Raw genomic sequence first — 19,625 nt, forward strand, 5'->3', positions numbered from 1 at the left:
CTTGGTATCATACAGACTTGGATGGACCATAATTTAAATGATGTTCTCCCAAACAGATTTCTGCGTTAAAAAAGTCAGCACCACTTTGATGAGTCTTTGAGGCAAGTATCTATGTGGTCTCTGCTCCAGCCTCCAGGTTTCAGGTCTTTACCTTCCAGGTCTTTTCTAATCAAACCTCCCTATCCTGTGTCCATCCAAGCCCCCAGGGCCCCACCAGGTTAACTGGCACCTGGTTAACTGGGCTCAAATAAATGAATTGAATCAGGATGTTAAACACTGATAATGCAAAGTACTTACACAATTGTGTAAAGAGGAAATCTGACAGAGGAAAACATGTTCAACCTTACTGGTAACCAAAAGAATGCAAATGTGATATAATTTTTCAATTACCAAACGAACAAAGGTGAAAAGGAATGACAATAGTAGAGTTTGAGACACTTCAGAGAAATGTGAGGTCTCCCATACATTGGTGGAAGTGTAACTTGGCACAAGCTTTCTGGAGAACAGTTGGCGATGTATGTCATACACTTAAAAATGTGCAGACTTATGTGGTGACAGACAAGAAATAATGTGCAACTGAAATTTTACAATGATGTAAACTACTATGAACTCAAAAAAAAATGTGCAGACACAGCAACTCCACTTATGAGAGATCATCACAAGGAAATTGATAAGCAGGGGCCAAGGATATTCAAACAAGCCTTGTTTATAATAAAGAATAATTAGAAATAATATAAATGTCCATCAGGTGAGGATTATTCATATCAATCATGGTCCATTCATACAATGGAATATTAAAGAGCCTTTAAAATGATATGAATATTTATAGACACTTAGAGACACGAAAGAATGTCCATTCCATTAGATATTATACCCTTTCGGTGTCATTAGTGTAAAAGTGTGTGAGCTTGTGCATGTGTGTGTGTGCACATATGCATTCATGCACACAGAGATCTACAGTGATAGTCATCAAATATCAACTATGGTGTCCTCTGGTTGGGAGAGCTTTGAATGCCTTTACTTATTTTTTTATTGTTTCTAAAATTACAAAAGCAATATTCCTTATTTTTGTGTTAATAGCTAACTCTAACAGAATGTGCATTATGTGCCAAACACTGCTCTAATTGCTATATACGATTATCATTCCTGAAGAAAACAAAAGTGTGAGAGATTGAGTAACTTGCCCAAGGTCCACAGCTAGTAAATGACGCAGCTAGGGTTCCAAATCTGGTCTCTTGCTCCACAGGCTACACTCGTACTATGCTAATTAACCCAAAGAGAGTGGAAGTCTCTTAAATCCTCCCCCACCGACAATCCCACTCCTCTCTTCAGAAGTAACCATTGTTAGCCATTTGATGGCATCCTTCCAAAACTTCTGCTGGGCATTTTCAGACACGTGCACAAATACACAGATGTGTGTGCTTCTTTTTTTGATAAAATGGGATGGTATTGTCCATCCTGTTAGTATGCAGAGTTTACCCCATACTTTTGACCTCTGAGGGGCATTCTGCAGCGTGGACAAAGGGAATGGATGGGACCATGCCCCTACTGAAACTGGCGGTTTCTAGTTCTTCACCCTAACAGACAAAGCTGCAGTGAGCATCCTGGTGTACATATTCCTGTGTGCAGATGTGTCATGACAGTCCTGTGATAGTTTCCTAGAAATGGACTGCTGGGTGAAAAGATATGCAAGCTAAATGTTGAAAGAGATTGCCCAATTCCCCACAACAAGAAGGCTGTGCTGCTGTATGTACAGTGTATACATACATACACTGCATACATACACACACTACACATATACATGCATGATATACATACATACACTATACACTATATACATACATGCATACACTATATACATACATACAGTGTATACATATACGTACATTATATACATGCATACAGTGTGTGCATACATACACTATACACATATGTACAGTGTACATGTACATGCAGACACTATATACATACATACAGTGTATACATACACTATATACAGATGTACAGTGTATAGGTACATACATACACTATGTACATACATGCATACACTATATACATACATACACTATATACATACATACACTATATACATACATACAGTGTATACATACACTATATACAGATGTACAGTGTATAGGTACATACATACACTATGTACATACATGCATACACTATATACATACATACACTATATACATCCATCTATGAACTAGTGCCCACCTCCCGACCTGTGTAGTTTTCACCAACACAGGAAGTTGTCAGTCTTTTTCATTTTTGCCAATATGAGAAATGAAGAGCGTTGTTCCATTTGCAATATTTAAATTTTCTTGATTACTAATAAAGTTGAATGTCTTTCATACGTTTTCTATCTTCTCAAAATTGTTCACTTTTCAGTTGAGTAATTTGAGTTTTTCTTATTGATGTGAAGGAGTTTTGCTATATTATAAATATCAGTCCTTGGATGCCCTGTGTGTTGCAAATATTTTCCCAATATGTTGCATTTCTTTGAACCTCGTTTATGTCTTATTTTGTTATACAGAAGTTTTAGTTTATTTTTATGTAACAGAATCTGTCCTTTTTTTCCTTTACAGTTTTAAATCTTGTTTAGGAAGTCTTTCTCCACAACCAAGAATATAAGAATACTCTCCTGTATTTTCTTCTAGTATATTTATATTTTTGTTTACAGATTTAAAAAATTTTATTTATTTATTTTAATTGTGGTAAAAATATACATAAGATAAAATGCTACCATTTTAACCATTTTTAACTGTCCAGGTCAGTGGCATTAACATTCACATTGTTCTGCAGCCATCACCATCATCCATGTCCAGAACTCCTTCACCTTGCAAAACTGAAACTCTGTGCCCATTAAACAGGAGCTCCCACTGCCCCTCACTCAGTCCCTGATAACCACCTTTCTGCTTTCTGTCTCTGTGAATTTGACTACTCTAGAAGCCTCAGATATGTGGAATCATACAGTATTTGTCCTTAGGGACTGGCTTATTTCACCTGCTGATGTCTTCAAGGTTCATCCGTGTTGTAGCATGTGTCAGAATTTCCTTCCTTTTAAGGCTCAATAATATTCCATTATAGATTTATTTTTGTTTAGACTTTAACCCATGTAGAATTTAATACTGTGTTTGATGAGAAGTAGACGAGAAGTAACTTTTTTATTTTTAGGTTGGTCATCTTTTAAAAAACTCCTCCATCAAAACACAAGTTCCCACGGGGACCCAGGTCTGTTTTTGGACTGTTGTCCCATTGATCCCTTTCTCTGTGTCTGGACTGGAATCACACTGTTTTAACTGCTCAAGCTTTTCAACAAGTTTTCATATCTGCTAAAAGCACCTCCCATTCCCATTCTTTTTCTTTTTTAGACTTTCCCCAACCATTCTCAGACATTTACTTTTTGAGAGGAACTTTAGAATTAGATAGTCACAGTCCCAAAATACTCCCTTGGGATTTTGATTGGCATAGCTGGAGGCTACTCACTGAGCTGGGCTGAGCCGCTGACATTGCTTGCTGGCAGCTCTCTCCGGGCTGTCTGGTGCTGCCCTCTGTGGGGGGCGTTCAGGCCGGTGCTGCCTCTGTCCCACTGTCCAAGGCCTTCCCACTCGGTTGCCTCCACCCAGCCTATGATTTCAAGGCTTCTAGAAAGGACAAATTACTACATCCTTCGTTTAATTTCTTTCCTTCCCACATGACATTCGGATTTTAACCTAAACTTTCAGAATCCAAATCCAGGGTGGGACACGTGGAAACCCCAGGCCCTGCAGCAGAACCCAAGGGGAAGTCTGTTTGTCAGGGAACGTTTCCCCGCTCCCAGCAAACCACAGCCCACAAGGCAGACACTGAACACGTGTGTGACCAGCCCCAGGTAACCAGGGTCCGGTTGAGGATTTTTTTAATAGCTTTATTATTATAGAATACCCTAAAGTTCCCTCATTTTAAGTACAACTAAATGATTTTTAGTAAATGTACGGAGTTGTGCGACTATCATGAAATCCAATTTTAGGACATTTCCACCAAACCTAAAAAGATCCTTCGTGCCTATTTATGGTCATTCTCTGGAAGCCACTTTGCCCGTGACAGCATCAAGAGGAGTGAGGGACAGAGGGAGGGGGTCCCCAAGAGATCTTCTGCCTGTGAGTCTAGGACCATTGCCCCCAAAATGTGCATAAGATGACATGCAGGCTGACAGCCCTCTCCCGAGGAGACCCAGACAGGGGCTCCTCCTGAGGGCCCTGGCCATGCTGAGCCCCGTCCTCACCCCTTCCAGGTGGATAAAGTTTGAAGAAAAGGTAGAGGAGGGAGGCGAACGCTGGAGCAAGCCCCACGTGTCCACACTGTCCCTGCACAGCCTCTTCGAGCTCCGGACGTGCCTGCAGACGGGAACGGTGCTGCTGGATCTGGACAGCGGCTCCTTACCACAGATCATAGGTGAGGCAGGGACAAGTGTGGTCCCTGCAAATGGGGGCAGGCCCCCACCTCACACCCCCACCTCTGCCCACCCTTGGTCTGTGTGACGCTCCCACTCTGACACCTGCCTGACTGCAGAGCCCAGGCTATGATGGTCTCATGCTCCCAAGGCAGCGTCACAGTTGCTCCAAATTCAGTTCCACATGGAGCCCAACAGAGGAAAATGTCATCCTCTGGAATGCTGTCCAGCAATGTAGCAAAAGGGAGAGGGGCTTCTTGGCGTGGTCGGAGACATCTATTGCCATGGCAACCTGTTTCTTGTCAGGGTAAATGGATTGTCCTTCATCTTTAGGAAATTACCTCTCATTTAGTGGAGTGGCAAAGGGAGGGGGTTGGGGGGGTGGCTTGCTTATCATCCCTAAAATTCTTTTTGAATTTTGTTGTAGCACATTTGATTTTGCCCAAAATACTCTTCTAAAAAGAATTCATGTTAGGACTAAACCTATTTAACATAGTACTTTTGTGCTTCTTAGGCTTCTTTCATGTGTACGATTTCATTTACTTTTACAATAGATAGACAGAGAGAACAGAGAATTCTACATGCCCACATGCACACGCACCCACAGCCACACACACATCCTTTTATCTGTGAGGGGGCGGAGGGTGCCCAACTTGCCCAAGTTTCCACAGCTTGCGGCAAAGCCGGGACTGTTTCCAGATCCCCTGTCACCTTTAGCTCCCTTTTAACTCCACTAATAACAGATCAAACTGAAGACCATCACTCCCCAGGGGCGCTCTGTCCCACCTGGGGACAAGGTATGTTTGTTCCCCACTTAGATGATGTCATTGAGAAGCAAATCGAGGACGGCCTCCTGCGGCCGGAGCTCCGGGAGAGGGTCAGCTACGTCCTCCTGAGGAAACATCGTCACCAAACCAAGAAGCCCATCCACCGCTCCTTGGTTGACATCGGAAAGTCAGTCTCCTCCACCACCAGTAAGTCGGGCTGTAGGCTGGTGAGCATGGGGCGTGCGGGGGCCAGTGTCAGGCCCTGGTGCCCAGTGAGCCCCCCTCGGTGGCCGGAGAGTCTTGGCAACTTGGAGGCTTTCTGGACTTCAGGATCCTGGAGAGATTCTGAGGTCCTGGGGGGTCCCTCAGCCTCCTTCTCTGTCAGGCCTGCAGGGACCCTAGCCACACCCCAATGTTGTCCCCCCACCAAAGCAGAGCCATTTCTAGGAAGAGAGTTGGTTCTCAGCCTGGGCTGCACATTGCAATCCCTTGGGGATTTGAAATGAGTCCTAATGCCTGGGTCCTATCCTGGAGAGTTGGATTCAACTGGTCTGGGGTATGGCCTGGGAGCAGGGAGTTTAGAAGGCTCCCCAGGAGATTCTCATGAGCAGACAGGGTTGCAAAATGCTGGTAGAGATGACTTATTTATGGAAAGGGCTTGAAAGTGTCCCTTGAATAGGAGCCAAGTGCCTCGGCAGAAAACGGAGCACTTCGGGATGGTAGAAGGGGCTGCATTCATCTCAAGGGCACCAGGGCTTGTGTACCTGGCAGCTGGTGTCATTCTGATTAGCAGATCCCAGGGCCACTAGCGGGGAATGAATTGTTCCACACACACCTCAAACCTGCAATCTCCACTCTTGATATCCCAGAGCCGAGATGCCCAGACACCAGCCTTGCTGGACCTGTCAGATAAACGCAGTAATCAGAATAAATTCATAAATAAAGAACCTTGAGGAATCTCCTTTGATGTATTGTTTAAAACGGAAAGTGTTTAGCATATTTCAGTAACAGCAGGTACACACTCGGCACTGAGTGCCATGTGCCAGGCACTGAACGCTCCGTGGGTGTTAACTTGCTTCATTCTCACAATAACCCTGTGACCAGGTACTGCTCTTGTCATACTCATTTTACAGGTGAGGAGACTGAGGTACAGAGAGGTTAAGTTACTTGTCTGAGGTCACAAAGCCAGTAAGTGGTAGAATCAGGGATGAATCCAGGCTACAACCCCTGATGCCTATTTAATCAATTGCGCATCTAACTCACTTTCAACAGCACGAGCATTTTCTCTAATTCAGACTATTAACTTGCTTCCCAAACAAAATAAAAACAAAAACCAGAATAACCCAAACACCCTTTTTTCCTGGAAGGGGAAGAGATGTGTCTGGCAGGCGAGTTTTACTGAGGTGAAATGACTGTAAACATACAGACACCGGGCTAACGGGAGAGGCTGCACCACCCCAGCGTGGCTGCCAAACCCCTTCTGTTCCTCCTCCCAGATCGCGTTCCAGCCCGGGGCCCTGCTGCAGGCCCGAGCCTACACCACTCCACGGAGGACCTGAGGATGCGGCAGAGCGCAAGTTACGGCCGTCTGTGTGAGTGTGTCCTCTGCTGCTGCACGACCGCTGTATCCTGGCCGGCGGTGGGGAGTGTCAGCTTTCATAGACTTTCATAGGCGGAGGAGATGAAGACCAGGATCTGCCGAGAAGTCTCAGGCCGCAGGAGAACCCCACCTTTCCCCCTAAACCTGGGCTGCCCTCAGAGCCTAATTTACTACCCACATTTTCTAAATAATGACTCTGAAAAATGCAGCTGTAAATCAAGTCCTGGGATAATCAACCCTCCACCCTCTGTGCTAGGCATTTTTATCTCAGTCTGTACCTTTGTTTTCACCAAGTTCATCATGAGCCCTGTTTTTTGGTGAAAAGCCTTCTTAGAAACTGAATTAAAAACAGGCTAGGTCCTTTCCCCTGGGACACTTGGAGAATGTTCCCATCACTGGATGACAGTCTTGTGCCACCATGACGATGAAGTGCTGGCAGTGGCAGTCCCCTGTCTGCTAGGAATGGGTGAGGGGGCTTGTGAGGTGCACGGTCACAGACAAGGCTTTTTCAGGCCATTCACCAGGAGTGAACAGACTGGTGAGCTATGAGGCAAAGAAAAGAGGGAGCCTGGAAAATGTAAAGAAAAAGCAATGTGAAGGAGTATCTTTCTTTAAATCCTTTACTAAAATGCCAAGATATGAACAAGGGCAGCCCCAGGCTGTGCCCCTGACCAGGTCTGAGGAATGATTTGGGGGCAGCATAGCCCCTGCCCAAGGCCTCAGCCACAGCAGGGGTTCACCACAGCGTCTTCTTAGTCCCCTGGTCCGTGGTCCCCTTAGTCTCCCCTGGCCTTGGTTATTCCATGTAGGGGTGCCAGGAGGCAGTGGTCAGTGGGCGGCAAATGGCTTTGGGATAAGCCTTCTGCTCAGTTATTCACTGTGTGTGAGGTCACCCTTACGCTTGATGCTGCAGTGGTGGGGACCCAGAAAAAAGGCACAAATAAGTGATTAGAACTTTGTGTGCAGTGGCCCTGTCCCAAGGTGGCCTGGCCCAGAATGCACAGGGGAGGCACTGGCCTGAGCCTCAGAGACTAAAGAGGAGTTTTCCAGGAGCAAGGGGGAGGAGTTCACCGGGACTGTAGGGCGTAAGGGAAAGAGGGTCGAATTGAAGGGGCCTCTGCGCCCTGCAAAAAAGCCTTTATTCCAATGAGTTTTAAGCAGGCACATACTATGGCCAAATTTTCTTTGAGAAAGAATAAACTAGAAGGGAACAAGATTGAAGCAAGAGACTGGGCCCGCATTCAGAGCAAGAATGGAGGAGAGGAAAGGGCCAAGGTGGGATTTAATGACCGGGGGAAAACAGGAGATGAGGAAGAGGGAGGAGTCAAGGCTGGCACCTAGATTTCTGCTCTGATAGGGCTGTGGATGGGAGGGAGGGGCACTGAGTGGAGTAGGGTCTATGGGGAGTCATTTGGTGGAAGACAATGACTTCTGTTTCCCAGTGTGTCAAGTTTGAGGTGCCAGGTGGGGCTGCTCAGAGGAGTGTGGAGCTCAGGAGAGAGATCGGACTGACCACCCAACCTGGGCATCCTCAGCTCAAATGTGGACGTGGAAGCCATGGGAGTGGATGTGACTCACCGAGGAAGGAGAGAGGGATGAGGTCTCTGCAAGGGGATGAGGGCGAAGAAAGACCCTGAGAAGAGCCCAGCAGGAAAGGATCTTGGACAGAAATAGGAGGAGGGAAGCCCAGGGAGAGCAGAGTTCTGGAAGTGAAGGGACAGCACAGGCCACAGAAAGTCAAGAAATAATAGGTCTGAGAGTACCCTCTGCATTTGGCTGCTGCTGGGAAACAAGAGCTGACTTTCTCCTGCCTTAAGTGAGGGAGGAACTATCAGGCAGTTCGAATAATTCACCACCACTGTTCTCACCATGGGGAGTCCACCTTCCTTCCCTCTGCCAGCCCAAATTCCCAGCCATCTTTAGAGACTCGCAGGGGTTGTGGAGAACAGAGGTAAAACTGGTCTCTCTCCAACAGAGTCCAAGCTTAGTGACACCTGGCAGCTCACCGGATAATGTGTCTCTGTCCCTCCCCACCTCCAGGGCCTGGCACAGAGCAGACTTCTTGGTCTCTATTCCAGAAGGCGGGGCAGGAGGCAGTGACCAGAGTGCAGCTGATTTAGGAGTGAGAAGGAAGAAGACGAACCTGGAGTCTAGCCACTCTTTTTAAGAAAGCTGCCATTGAAGGGAAGAAAAGAGAGTGGATGCTAGCTCAAGGGGGCTGTAGGATTAGGGGAGATGAGGTCTTGCTTTGGTTATGAAGACGGGAGAAGCATGTGTAGGGACCAAGGGAAAATGACCTGCAAGAGCCAGGCTTCCCCTGACGGACCTTCTTTTCCTTCTCTCCTAGGTCACGCCCAGAGCAGAAGCATGAATGATATTTCTCGCACCCCAAACCCAGACCAGGTAGTAAAGGCCCTGCACTTGGCTGCAGTAAAGGGCCAGGGCAGAAAGAAGCCTCTGGTTTCAAGAACCCCTATGGGCAGAACCCCACTCCCATGAAGGAGCTGAAGTACCCAGGAAGGACACGGGTGGGGCTCTGGGCTGCCTTGGTGACTGCCTAGGCCATCACTTGGGTACTGACTGAGCCCTGGGTGCCGGCTCTGTGCCAGGCCCTGGGGTGAGTGAGGGACAGAGAAGCATGATCAGATGAAGTGCCAGCTGTTCCTGAGCTTGGAATTTGTCAGAGAGAGAAGGCCAGCACACAGAGTTTCACCTCCTCCAGGACCCATAAGCAGCTTTACAGATGGAGTGGGGATTTGGGCTCACATAGAGAAGAAGTGGGGCCTCCCTGTGGGGACAGCAGTGAGAGTGAATCAATGGGACTGCCCAATAGTGTGTCTTCTCCTTGGCTAGGGCAGGATAGAGTCAGTTCTTGTCTCCTACCAGCTTGGCTGAAACCCTCTTGGTGAGATCAGAATCCTACAAACAGGTTGAGTCCAAGTTCTAAGGCCCACAGCCTGGGAACCCCGTGACTACACCCCCTGAGGAAGCCCAGAAAAGGGCCCCCCCCAGTTCCAACCCCTGCACATCTCAAGGGCAGAAGTCTCATGATCCCCTTCCCTGTGCCCCCAGAAGTAGGAAGGAAGGCAATGAAGGAAACCTGAAATTTGGTGAGGGTTGTTCAGGAGCGTGGGTGACCTCCAGGCCTTCAAGACACCCCCAAGTTTGATGGAAGGCAAAACAAACGCAGTCCCTTGCGTCAGTATCCTGAGGGCCCTTTGTTGGCCAAAATAATAAACTGACAATAGTAACAATATCAACCAACATTTAAGGTCCACACTGTGTGCACTATCCCATGCCGAGCGTTTTCTGCACATCACAAAAGTACTACAGTTGTGTGCCACATAACAACGTTTTAGTCAACAACAGACGGCATATATGACGGTGGTCCCATAGGATTAGTGCCATACAGCCTAGGCGTGTAATAGGCTGTACCACCTAGGTTTGTGTAAGTACATGCTATGATGCTCAAACAATGACAAAATCACCTAACGATGCATTTCTCAGAACGTATCCCCATCGTTAAGCAACACATGACTATATTATCATCTCCATTCTACTGATGAGAACATAGAGGCTTAAGGCAGTTAAATAACATGCTCAAGTTCATGCGGCTGAAAGGTGGCAGAACCATGACTTGGCTCAAGTAAGCTGACTCTAGAGCCCTTAATGTGGGAGTGACTTAGGAATCAGTATTCTGGAATATTATTTAGAGAAGAGCCCCACTTTGCCATAATCGTGCACACAGACAGTGGATCCATGATAAAAAAGCTAGCCTAGTAAAAGTCTTTCATAGCCTATTTTAACAGATGTGTAAGTGGTCATGAGAACACCAGCTGTCACCTTCCCCAGGCAATGCTGCCTTGATGTAGGGATGTGGTGCCAACATCAGCTCTCCTAACTGATCAGGTGATGTTGCTTCTCAGTATTTGCAGCAGCAGTGGCTTGCGGTGGAACAACAGTTTGTAGGCCAGTGGGCACCCTTCTCGGTGCAAGCCCAGAGGCGTTTGCTCTGCAGGCTCGCTCTTCATCATTCCACATCTGCCCTGGGCATGTTGGCGGGTTCCCAGTGAGCAGAGCGTGGATTCAGACAGCATGGCTGTGTGTGATGACTCAGCAGAGTTGGACCTGAGTCCCCATGGGGTTCAGAAAGTGGGGTCAGCAGTGCCCTGATTGGACAAATTCATGTCCAGACTGTGGCCAAGCCAGAGTGGCCAGAATGCCAGCATGGCCCATTTATGGGATCTCACCATCCTGTCCTCCTTACCAAACATGTCACAAGCTACAAGGGAGGACCAAGGCCCTGTTGGGCCTCCCCGCTCCTGGATTATGAATGTGCTTGTTGGGCCGCCCCAAATCATTGTTTTCAAAGCCTGTTGTTGTCTCCAGGGCACTCCTGACACCCTGCCTCTCCTCCTGTCCCCTGGATCCACTCCCTGCCTGATGCTGGGGGGCCGGGAGCTGGCAGGGGGATGGCAGCTGCCCTGGCACACCCAGCCCTCCATCCTGAAGAACCTGCTTATGAATCAGCTGACTGCGCCTGGGACAAAGAGACTTTTTGAGTCATGGGGATTCCGGCCTTCCCGTTAACTCCTGCCCTTGCCTATTCTCGCTGTGTTAGGGTCCTGGGGTTGTTGTCCGGGTGGTTTGGAGAGTTTCATTGTTTTGATTGGATTTAAAAGATTATAAAGGTGCAGCCCTTGCTCATGTGCCTTTTCTGTGCTAGGAGGCCACTCAGCCCAGTGTGTATCATGCCCCTCGAGAGTCAAATCAGAAAATGGCTGTGGGCCCACAGGGGCAGGACCCGTTGGTTTTGCCCATGCCCCGATCTGACCCCTTGCCAGGAACAGAAGGAAGCTGTGTCTTCACTGAGCTTACGAGAAACAGGAGAGAATCCAGCCATGGGGGAATGGGTGGCATAATTGTGGTGTTCACGGGACCTCTCTTTAGGGCTTGGTTCCACCCTCTGTGCCCTTTCTTCCTTTGTTGGCCACTGCGGACTTCCACCAGCCTTGCCCTCCCCAAACGCTCCCCCTCCATCCTCTCTCTATGAAATTATCTCCGTCCCTTGCCCATCCCCTTGCTGCCTAGAGAGAGAGCAACTTGAAAAATGAATGCATTCTAAGATGTTAAATACTAAGAAGAGCTGTATGTGACCATCCCTGAGGTGTTTTCATTGTAAAAGAGGACTCAGGAGGAGTCAGTGTCTTAAGTCTGGGAATGAAGTCATAAATGCAGAGAGTGGGAATAAATTTGGACAGAGAGCTTGTCTCCACTGCCTCTCACCTTGGACCTCACTCGCCCTGCCTGTTTGACCTTCCTGCCCCGAACAGACACTAGCCCCTAGCAGCTCAGTTAGTCTCTGTGGAAAGTCTCAGAAGCTATGAGTTTCCTGGGAGGTCTCTTGGGGGTGACTTGGGGGCATGAAAGTCTCTCCCATACTTGGAGGTGTGGTCCAGGGGTTCCTGTTAGTGAGGAAGCTGGTGGCAAAGGGAAAACAAAGCAGGTCTTCTGGGCATCAGCACGGCCATGTCCTTCCTGCAGCCACCCACGGGGAAGGCAGAGACAGAGGGCTGGGTGGCCAGAGTTTGAGACAAAACTCCCATCTGCTTGGGCCGCAGGAAGCTGGGGGCTGAGTCCTGACATCCAGCAAGCCTGGGCTGTCTTCTCTAGCCCCTCAGCTCACACTTCAGCTGAACAAAGTTTTCACCCATCAAGGAGTGTCTTAGGGATCATTGCCTGTTCCTTCCTCTCTCCAAAGGCTGCGTTGGTCCCTGGGGTTAACCAACTTTGAGTCTCCTCATCTGCAGAATGGAGGAGAGTGTTTGGTTATTTCTTTCAGTTTCTTGAGAATGCTGGGAGAATTTTGTGAAGTTAGCCTCCTCAGCAATCTGAAGGGGGTGAGGGAGGGCGAGCTGGAACCCCCACGTGTGAATACCCATGGGTATCTTGTTTCCCCCTCCCTGACCAGAGGAAAAACAAATTCATGAAGAAGATCCCCAAGGACTCAGAAGCCTCCAATGTGCTCGTGGGCGAGGTGGACTTCCTGGACCAGCCATTCATCGCCTTCGTGCGTCTCATCCAGTCGGCCATGCTGGGCGGAGTGACCGAGGTGCCCGTCCCCACCAGGTGAGGGCCACTGAACTCTGCCGACGGTGCCTGCCCTCAGGCAGCCAGCTGTCCATGCAGTCAGCAAACAGCGCTGTTGGAGACACCCCTAAAATGCAGAAGGAAAATTGGGGAATTGGCTGGGGAGGGAAATCGTCTGACTTGGGAAGTTTTAGAGAGTTTGTTTAAAATAATCATAAAAACGAAGGAGCCAACAACTGGGGGAGACGCTGTTGGGTGGGCTCTGGGACATGAGGGCATGGTAAGGATGCTCAAGGGGAAGCTAGGGGAATGAAGGGGAAATGTCTCTCCAAAGCAAATATGGGATTCAGAGGAGGGAAGGGACAAGTGATTGGCAGTTAAAGAGTTAAGAATGGGTACGGTCAGGGGCAGAGAATCCTTCTCTTCACCTGCTTCTATTTTTCCTTCTCACTTTCCTCCTCCTCCTTCTTCATCTTCTTTGCAGATTTCTGTTCATATTGCTGGGACCCTCTGGGAGAGCAAAATCCTACAATGAAATTGGCCGCGCCATTGCAACGCTCATGGTCGACGATGTAAGTGCTAACAAGAAGCAGGTGCTCCTAAATGCCATGGCTCTTGCATCAAACACCATCTTTCCATTCATTTGCTTATCCAACAAGCACATTTGAGCACCTACTGTGTGCCAGGCGCAGTGCAGGGTGCTAAGGATTATGAGAATGAGGGAATAGTCACTGCCCTTTAGGAGCACCAGTTGAGTGGGAGGGACAGACCTATCATCCTAAAGTGAGCTGTGCGCTCGGGCCCAGGCAGCTAGGAGAGGGTTCACCCATGAGATGGCATTAGAGCTAAGGATGATCAGGAGTTAGGTAGACCTGGTGCGAGCCTAGGAGGCAGGTCCAGAGAAAAGGAACAGGGGCCCAGGCTCGGAGACCAAGAAGCTGGATGGAAGTGGTTCTGCGCAGGCTCGATGAGAGAGCTTCGAGAGCAGGAGGTGATGCCAGAGAGGTGAGCTGGAGACTATACAGAGCCTGTAGGCAGAGCTGGGAGTTCACACTCTGTCCCAGAAGCGTTGGGGAGCCTTAGGGACTTTAAACACGGCATGACCAGCTCAGATCTGTAAGTTAGGCAGAACACTCTGGAGACAGTGCGGAATGACAGGCTGACCCTCCAAGGGTGAGGGGCTAGGAAGTTATAAACAGATTTGAAATATCTGAGCTTCTTGGACTGGGCTCTGCACACATTTTCTAATGAACTTGCCCTGTGGAAAACTGAAAGCAGAAATGTTAGGTAACTTAGCCAAGTCCTACAGCTCGAGTATGGAGACCTGGCCATCAGGTCCAGGAGGAGCCGTCTCCCACCAGGCCTGCCGTTCCCATTGTGCCATGTTTCACCTGCCCAGCTAAGTTCTCATCTCAAAAACTGAGAGTAGGTTAGGCGTTCAAAGTGGGTCAAAGTGATTTTCTTTGAAACTGTATGTGATGTGCTCTGAGAGGTGCATGAGAAGGGGACGTCAGCAACCCTTCCTCTCGCCTTGCCAGCTCTTCAGCGACGTGGCCTATAAAGCCCGAAACCGGGAAGATCTGATTGCCGGGGTTGATGAGTTTCTGGATGAGGTCATCGTTCTCCCCCCTGGAGAATGGGACCCCAATATCCGGATTGAGCCACCCAAGAAGGTGCCCTCTGCTGACAAGAGGTGTGTATATCAATGGGCGGGGGTGGGTGGGCAAGACACTACATGACACAGTACAAAGAGGGCTTCAAGCCTGTCCGTTTCTTTTCTTTGTTTTGGATTTGAAAAGATGTCAGCATACATGGGTTTATACTCTTTTTTTCAGTTCATTTTATTCTTCCCCGTCCCACACCCCCCCCAAAAAAAGTCAGAAGCAAATACTTGTATGCTGAATGTGAACATGTGTAAATTTGGGTGACTTGTGGGTGGGTATTATTAGATCATTTTCTGTATTTTTCTCTGTATTTTAAGATATTCCATGATTTTTGTTGGGGAGGTGGGAGGTGTTCTGGGGACAGTCCTGGAGGAGCTAAGCCCTTCCCAGGATTGGGAGCCCCACTGTCCCCTGTCCCCCTTCTCCTTCCAGGAAATCCGTGTTCTCCCTGACGGAGCTGGGCCAAATGAATGGCTCAGTGGGGGGAGGCGGCGGCGGGGCGGCTGCAGGAGGCGGCGCTGGAGGCGGTGGTGGTGGCGGAGGGGCCAGCGGAGGGAGCAGCAGGGATGATGGAGAGATGCCAGCCGTCCACGAAATCGGGGAGGAGCTTATCTGGACAGGAAGGTGCCCACCCCAGGCCTGACGCCGGCTGTCCTTTAGACTTCTCTCCTTCCCACGTACCCTTTAGGAACCTTCTCCCCCTCTGCCTCCAGCGCCAACTCTGGCCACGCCACGGCCTGCACTCTTTCCCTCCCCGCCCTCAAAGTCCCTCCTGGATCAGCAGGAGAGTTGTGTTTGGAAAGGGGAAGCTGCACCAGTACAGAAGAGGAGGAACCCAGCTTTTCTCTAGACGCCCTTTGTTACCTGTACTAGTTTTCTAGGGCTGCCATACAAAGTGTCAGATACTAGGTGGCTTAAACGGTAGAAATTTATTCTCTCACAGTTCTGGAGGCTAGAAGTTCCAATTCAATGTGGCAGCAGGCCATGCTCCCTCTGAGACTCTGGGTAGAATCCTTCCTTGCCTCTCCCTGGCTTCTGGTGGTGGCCGCCAATCCTTGGTGCTCCATGGCATGCAGCTGCATCAACTGATCTCTGCCTCTGTCATCATATGACTCCCTCCTGTGTCTCTGTTTTCATGGAGCGTTTTCCTCTTTTTATAAGGACACCAGTCATATTGGATCAGGGCCCACCCCAGCGACTTCATTTAACTTGATTACACTTGCAAAGACCTTATTGCCAAATATAGTCACATTCACAGGTACTGGGGGTTAGGATTTTGATATATCTTTTTGGGGAACACAATTCAATCCATAACACTACCCTTTGGATTTTTTTCTTAACCTTATGTTACCTATTTTAAAACTATTTATTTTATTTTTTTAGATAACAAGAGAAGAAATTTCTGGCTTGGGTTTCTTTGCTAGCTCTTGGACTAACTCAGGTTGACCTGAATTTAGGAAAGGACATGGCCCTACAAAGCTGTGTGTAAATCATGACTTTGAGAATGGAGTCATGGTTTATATGCCTTTGGCTTTATGCCAGCCACAGGTTCTCAAGTTGGGTTGACTTTCCCAACCCCATCTACACCCCCACCCTCCACACAGGAGACATTTGGCAATGTCCAGAGACATTTTTGTGTGTTACAACTGAAGGGGAGATGCTAATGGCGTCTAGTGGATAGAGGTGAGGGATGCTGCTCAACATCCTATAATGCACAGGACAGCCCCCACAACAAAGTGTTATCCAGTCCAAAACTTCATTAGCTCTGAGGTTGGGAAATCCTGTGCATGCTAAGCATTGTGTTAGGAGCTATGGTAATAGCGTCCTCAATAAACACTGTCCCTAAGCATCAAGGCAGCGGGACTCAGTTGTTCCAGAGAGCAAAGAATCTGCTCAGTTCTTTGGTTCAGAACCTGCCCTTGATGAATCTGTGTTATAATCTGGGCTGTCTCTATCTTGTGAAGTTGGACACATTTGCTGCTAATCAGGGACGTGAGGAGGACGGCCATCTGTGGACCTCAGGATTTCCATTCCCCGTGGAATGTTAGGTCTCCCCCAGGACATATGCCCATCAGACCGTCCCTCTCCCATCCAGCTGTCTATGACCACCCTTCCCAGTGCGGACAGCACCGACCACCAACTATTAGTCCTGTGAGAGTTCTTCCTTGGTCTTAAATGGTCTGGTGGAAAGTCTCTGTTCCCATCTATCCCTGGTCAAGTTCCCTCCCTCGCCCCAGGCTCTGCAGACTCCTGTAAATAGCCCTGCCCCTGCACTGGTGTCTGGTGAGAAAGCAGCTCCTGGGCCTGTCTCAAGCAGGTTCTTCGGTGGCCTGCTTCTGGATGTCAAGAGGAAGCTGCCCTGGTTCCTAAGTGACTTCTATGACGGCTTCCATATTCAGTCCATCTCTGCCATCCTATTCATCTACCTCGGCTGCATCACCAACGCGATCACCTTTGGTGGGCTTCTGGGGGATGCCACTGACAATTATCAGGTGTGTGCGAGCTCGGGCTATAAGTGCAAACCTCAGTAAAATCTGCTGCTACCAGTTAGTGGCAAGGAGCGCCCTCTGGTAATCCCCAAACCAAGGTTTGGATTTCATCCACCGACCAGTTCAGACCATCAGTTTTCTTTACCCTTCAAAAAAATAATAAGCCAACATTATTAAAAAGATCTGAAGTTAAATCATGTTAATAAATACCAAACTTAAGGATGATGTAAATAGATCAAACTTTTAAGGGGAATCATCTACTTTGTTATTTGATACTGTTCCCACTGATGTTTGAATGGATTTAATCAGCACAATTTATTGAAGTGAAAATTGTGGCCTTCTCCCTACACTATTTTTTTTTAACCCAGCTTTAATTCTTAACTTGGAGTTAAGACAGATGTAGAAAGATGGTAAGCTGTTTCCATGACAACAACACAGGCCTCCCTGGGGTAAACATCAGCTCAGCAGAGACACTAGCCCAAGACCCAGGCAAGGGTCTTTGCTGGTGAGGGCCTTCAGGGTAGAACCATTGAAAAGCTCGGAGCACCAATGTGAAGACTCACTTTCCCAGATAAACTGAGATGAAGGCCTGTCTCCATCCCACACCACTCTCCTGAGCTGCAGGTCTAATATCTAGCTGCCTTCTGGGCTTGACCACATGGCTGACCCTCGGGAACCCCACTCACAGGGCCAACGTTGCATGCATTACCTTCCCTCTAGACCTGCTGCTCCCCGGCCCTTCCCCAGCATAGTGGGTGACACCATGGTTCACCCAGCTGCCCAGACATCATCCTTGACTCATAAATCCCGCTTTCCCACGTGGCCCTTTCTCAGATTCCTGTTCTCCTCAACCATTCTGCGTTGTTTTCCATCAATCCTGATCATCTTCCAGTTCTTCAAAGCCATCCTCCCTTTCAGCTCCAGCCTTTGTATACACTGTTCCCTCTTCCTGAGACACTCTTTCTCATCACTCCACTTGCCCTTTTTTCCTGGTCAATTCCCTGCTCAAGTTTTGGGTCTCAGCTTCTACGTATCTGCTTCTTGAGAGGGCTTCCTCAGCACCCCTTCACTCCTCCTGTGTGCCCCTATGGCACCCTGAACTTAGCGCAGTTTATCACACTCCTTGGCAGTGTTTCTCAACAAGGGACCATTTTGACCCCCCAGGAGACATTTGGCAACATCTAGAGACAGTTTTGGTTGTTCTAACCGGGAGAGGGATGCTACTGACATCTGGTGGGGAGAGGTCAGGAATGCACAGGACATCCCCCACAACAAAGAATTATCTAACCCGAAATGTCGATAGTGCTAAGGTTGAGACAGCCTGTTGGGAACTTGTCTGTATCTCCCACTGGACTGAAGATACATTATCTTGTTCACTGATCGGTCCTCACTATCTAGTACAATGCCTTGTACATAGTACAATTAGGCACTTAATGGATTTTGAATGAGTGAATGATCTGACCTCTAAAAGCACCTAAGAGATTTTTGAATGAATAAATGGGCTGTCCTCTGGGAGTAGAATGACTTAGGAGAGGCATGTCCATTGGCAGGCCCATTTTCTAAGCCCTACAGTGCCAAAAGGAAGTCACAGGAGACCTTTATCCAAACAGAATTAGAAAGAGTGAATTTGCGATGATAGGGATTATGGAGTAGGAAATGGGGAGCAGAATTTTGGGAGGAAAGGGCCCAGAATAAAGGGCGAGCCCTGTGACTGGGGCCCTTGGGGAGATAACTGGCTTCTAGCCTGTGCTCAGAGACCTCTTCTCCTGCCTCTGTTGAGCTTCACACTCCTTGTGCCCCCAGGGAGTGATGGAGAGCTTCCTGGGCACTGCCATGGCCGGCTCCTTGTTCTGCCTCTTCTCGGGACAGCCTCTCATCATCCTCAGCAGCACAGGGCCCATCCTCATCTTCGAGAAGCTCCTCTTTGACTTCAGCAAGTAGGTGCACATTGGTGGCCCCCAGTGCCTGCTCCCACATCTGGGGCCAGAGCTGGGGCGGAGAACAGCCCCAATGGGGACGCAGGGGTGAGGTGGTAACAAAGCTGGCTTTACCTTGGGAAGGACTGCCAGGAGGTCCCTCCTGATTCCCTCCAGCTCCCTGCCTTTAAGCCATTTTAGTGCAGATTAGCACAGGGATAGGGATAAATCCAGGCAAGACAAGAGGAGACAACTCACACCACTCTGCTCATGAGCAGTTTACGCCTTGGAACTCAGGGCAGTGTAGGAAAAGTCTCGCTGGAGGTCAGAAGGCTACAGCCTGACCCAGGCAGTTCTAGTCACCACTCTGGGCTCAGTTGCCTCATCTACAACGTGAGGTCATTTCTAAGGCCTGTTCCAGCTCTGTCATCCTGAAATTCCCTGCTTTTTGTTCACTCTGGGTGTTTGTTACCAAATGTGTGAGAACTGTGATGACTTAGCACCTTCCTCCTACCCCCATGAGATCCTTTCCCAGAATTCTCAAAGACCAGACATCCTCACCCAGGAACTGTCCCTGTCCTTAGTCCTCTCGCAGTTCCTAGGAGGGCATCTGTGCCACAAGAGGGGCAAATGAACCACTTAGGGTGGGTCTGGGGAGCTG

General features: G+C 48.6%; 1 protein-coding gene across 3 annotated transcripts in view; it reads left to right on the plus strand.

The window, feature by feature from the left end:
- Positions 1–19,625, plus strand: part of SLC4A5 (solute carrier family 4 member 5) — a 116,119-nt gene that overhangs the window by 68,061 nt on the left and 28,433 nt on the right. For all 3 annotated transcript variants that reach the window (XM_044772693.2, XM_044772692.2, XM_070511932.1), the window contains 10 exons: positions 4,280–4,440; positions 5,257–5,412; positions 6,702–6,797; positions 9,153–9,208; positions 12,777–12,934; positions 13,380–13,467; positions 14,434–14,588; positions 14,992–15,183; positions 16,877–17,051; positions 18,852–18,985. In XM_044772693.2, the coding sequence (XP_044628628.1) occupies positions 4,280–4,440; positions 5,257–5,412; positions 6,702–6,797; positions 9,153–9,208; positions 12,777–12,934; positions 13,380–13,467; positions 14,434–14,588; positions 14,992–15,183; positions 16,877–17,051; positions 18,852–18,985 (1,371 nt within the window). The remainder of the gene's footprint in view (positions 1–4,279; positions 4,441–5,256; positions 5,413–6,701; positions 6,798–9,152; positions 9,209–12,776; positions 12,935–13,379; positions 13,468–14,433; positions 14,589–14,991; positions 15,184–16,876; positions 17,052–18,851; positions 18,986–19,625) is intronic.

This window comes from Equus asinus, chromosome 6, assembly GCF_041296235.1.
Source record: "Equus asinus isolate D_3611 breed Donkey chromosome 6, EquAss-T2T_v2, whole genome shotgun sequence".
NCBI classification, from domain to species: Eukaryota; Metazoa; Chordata; class Mammalia; order Perissodactyla; family Equidae; genus Equus; species Equus asinus.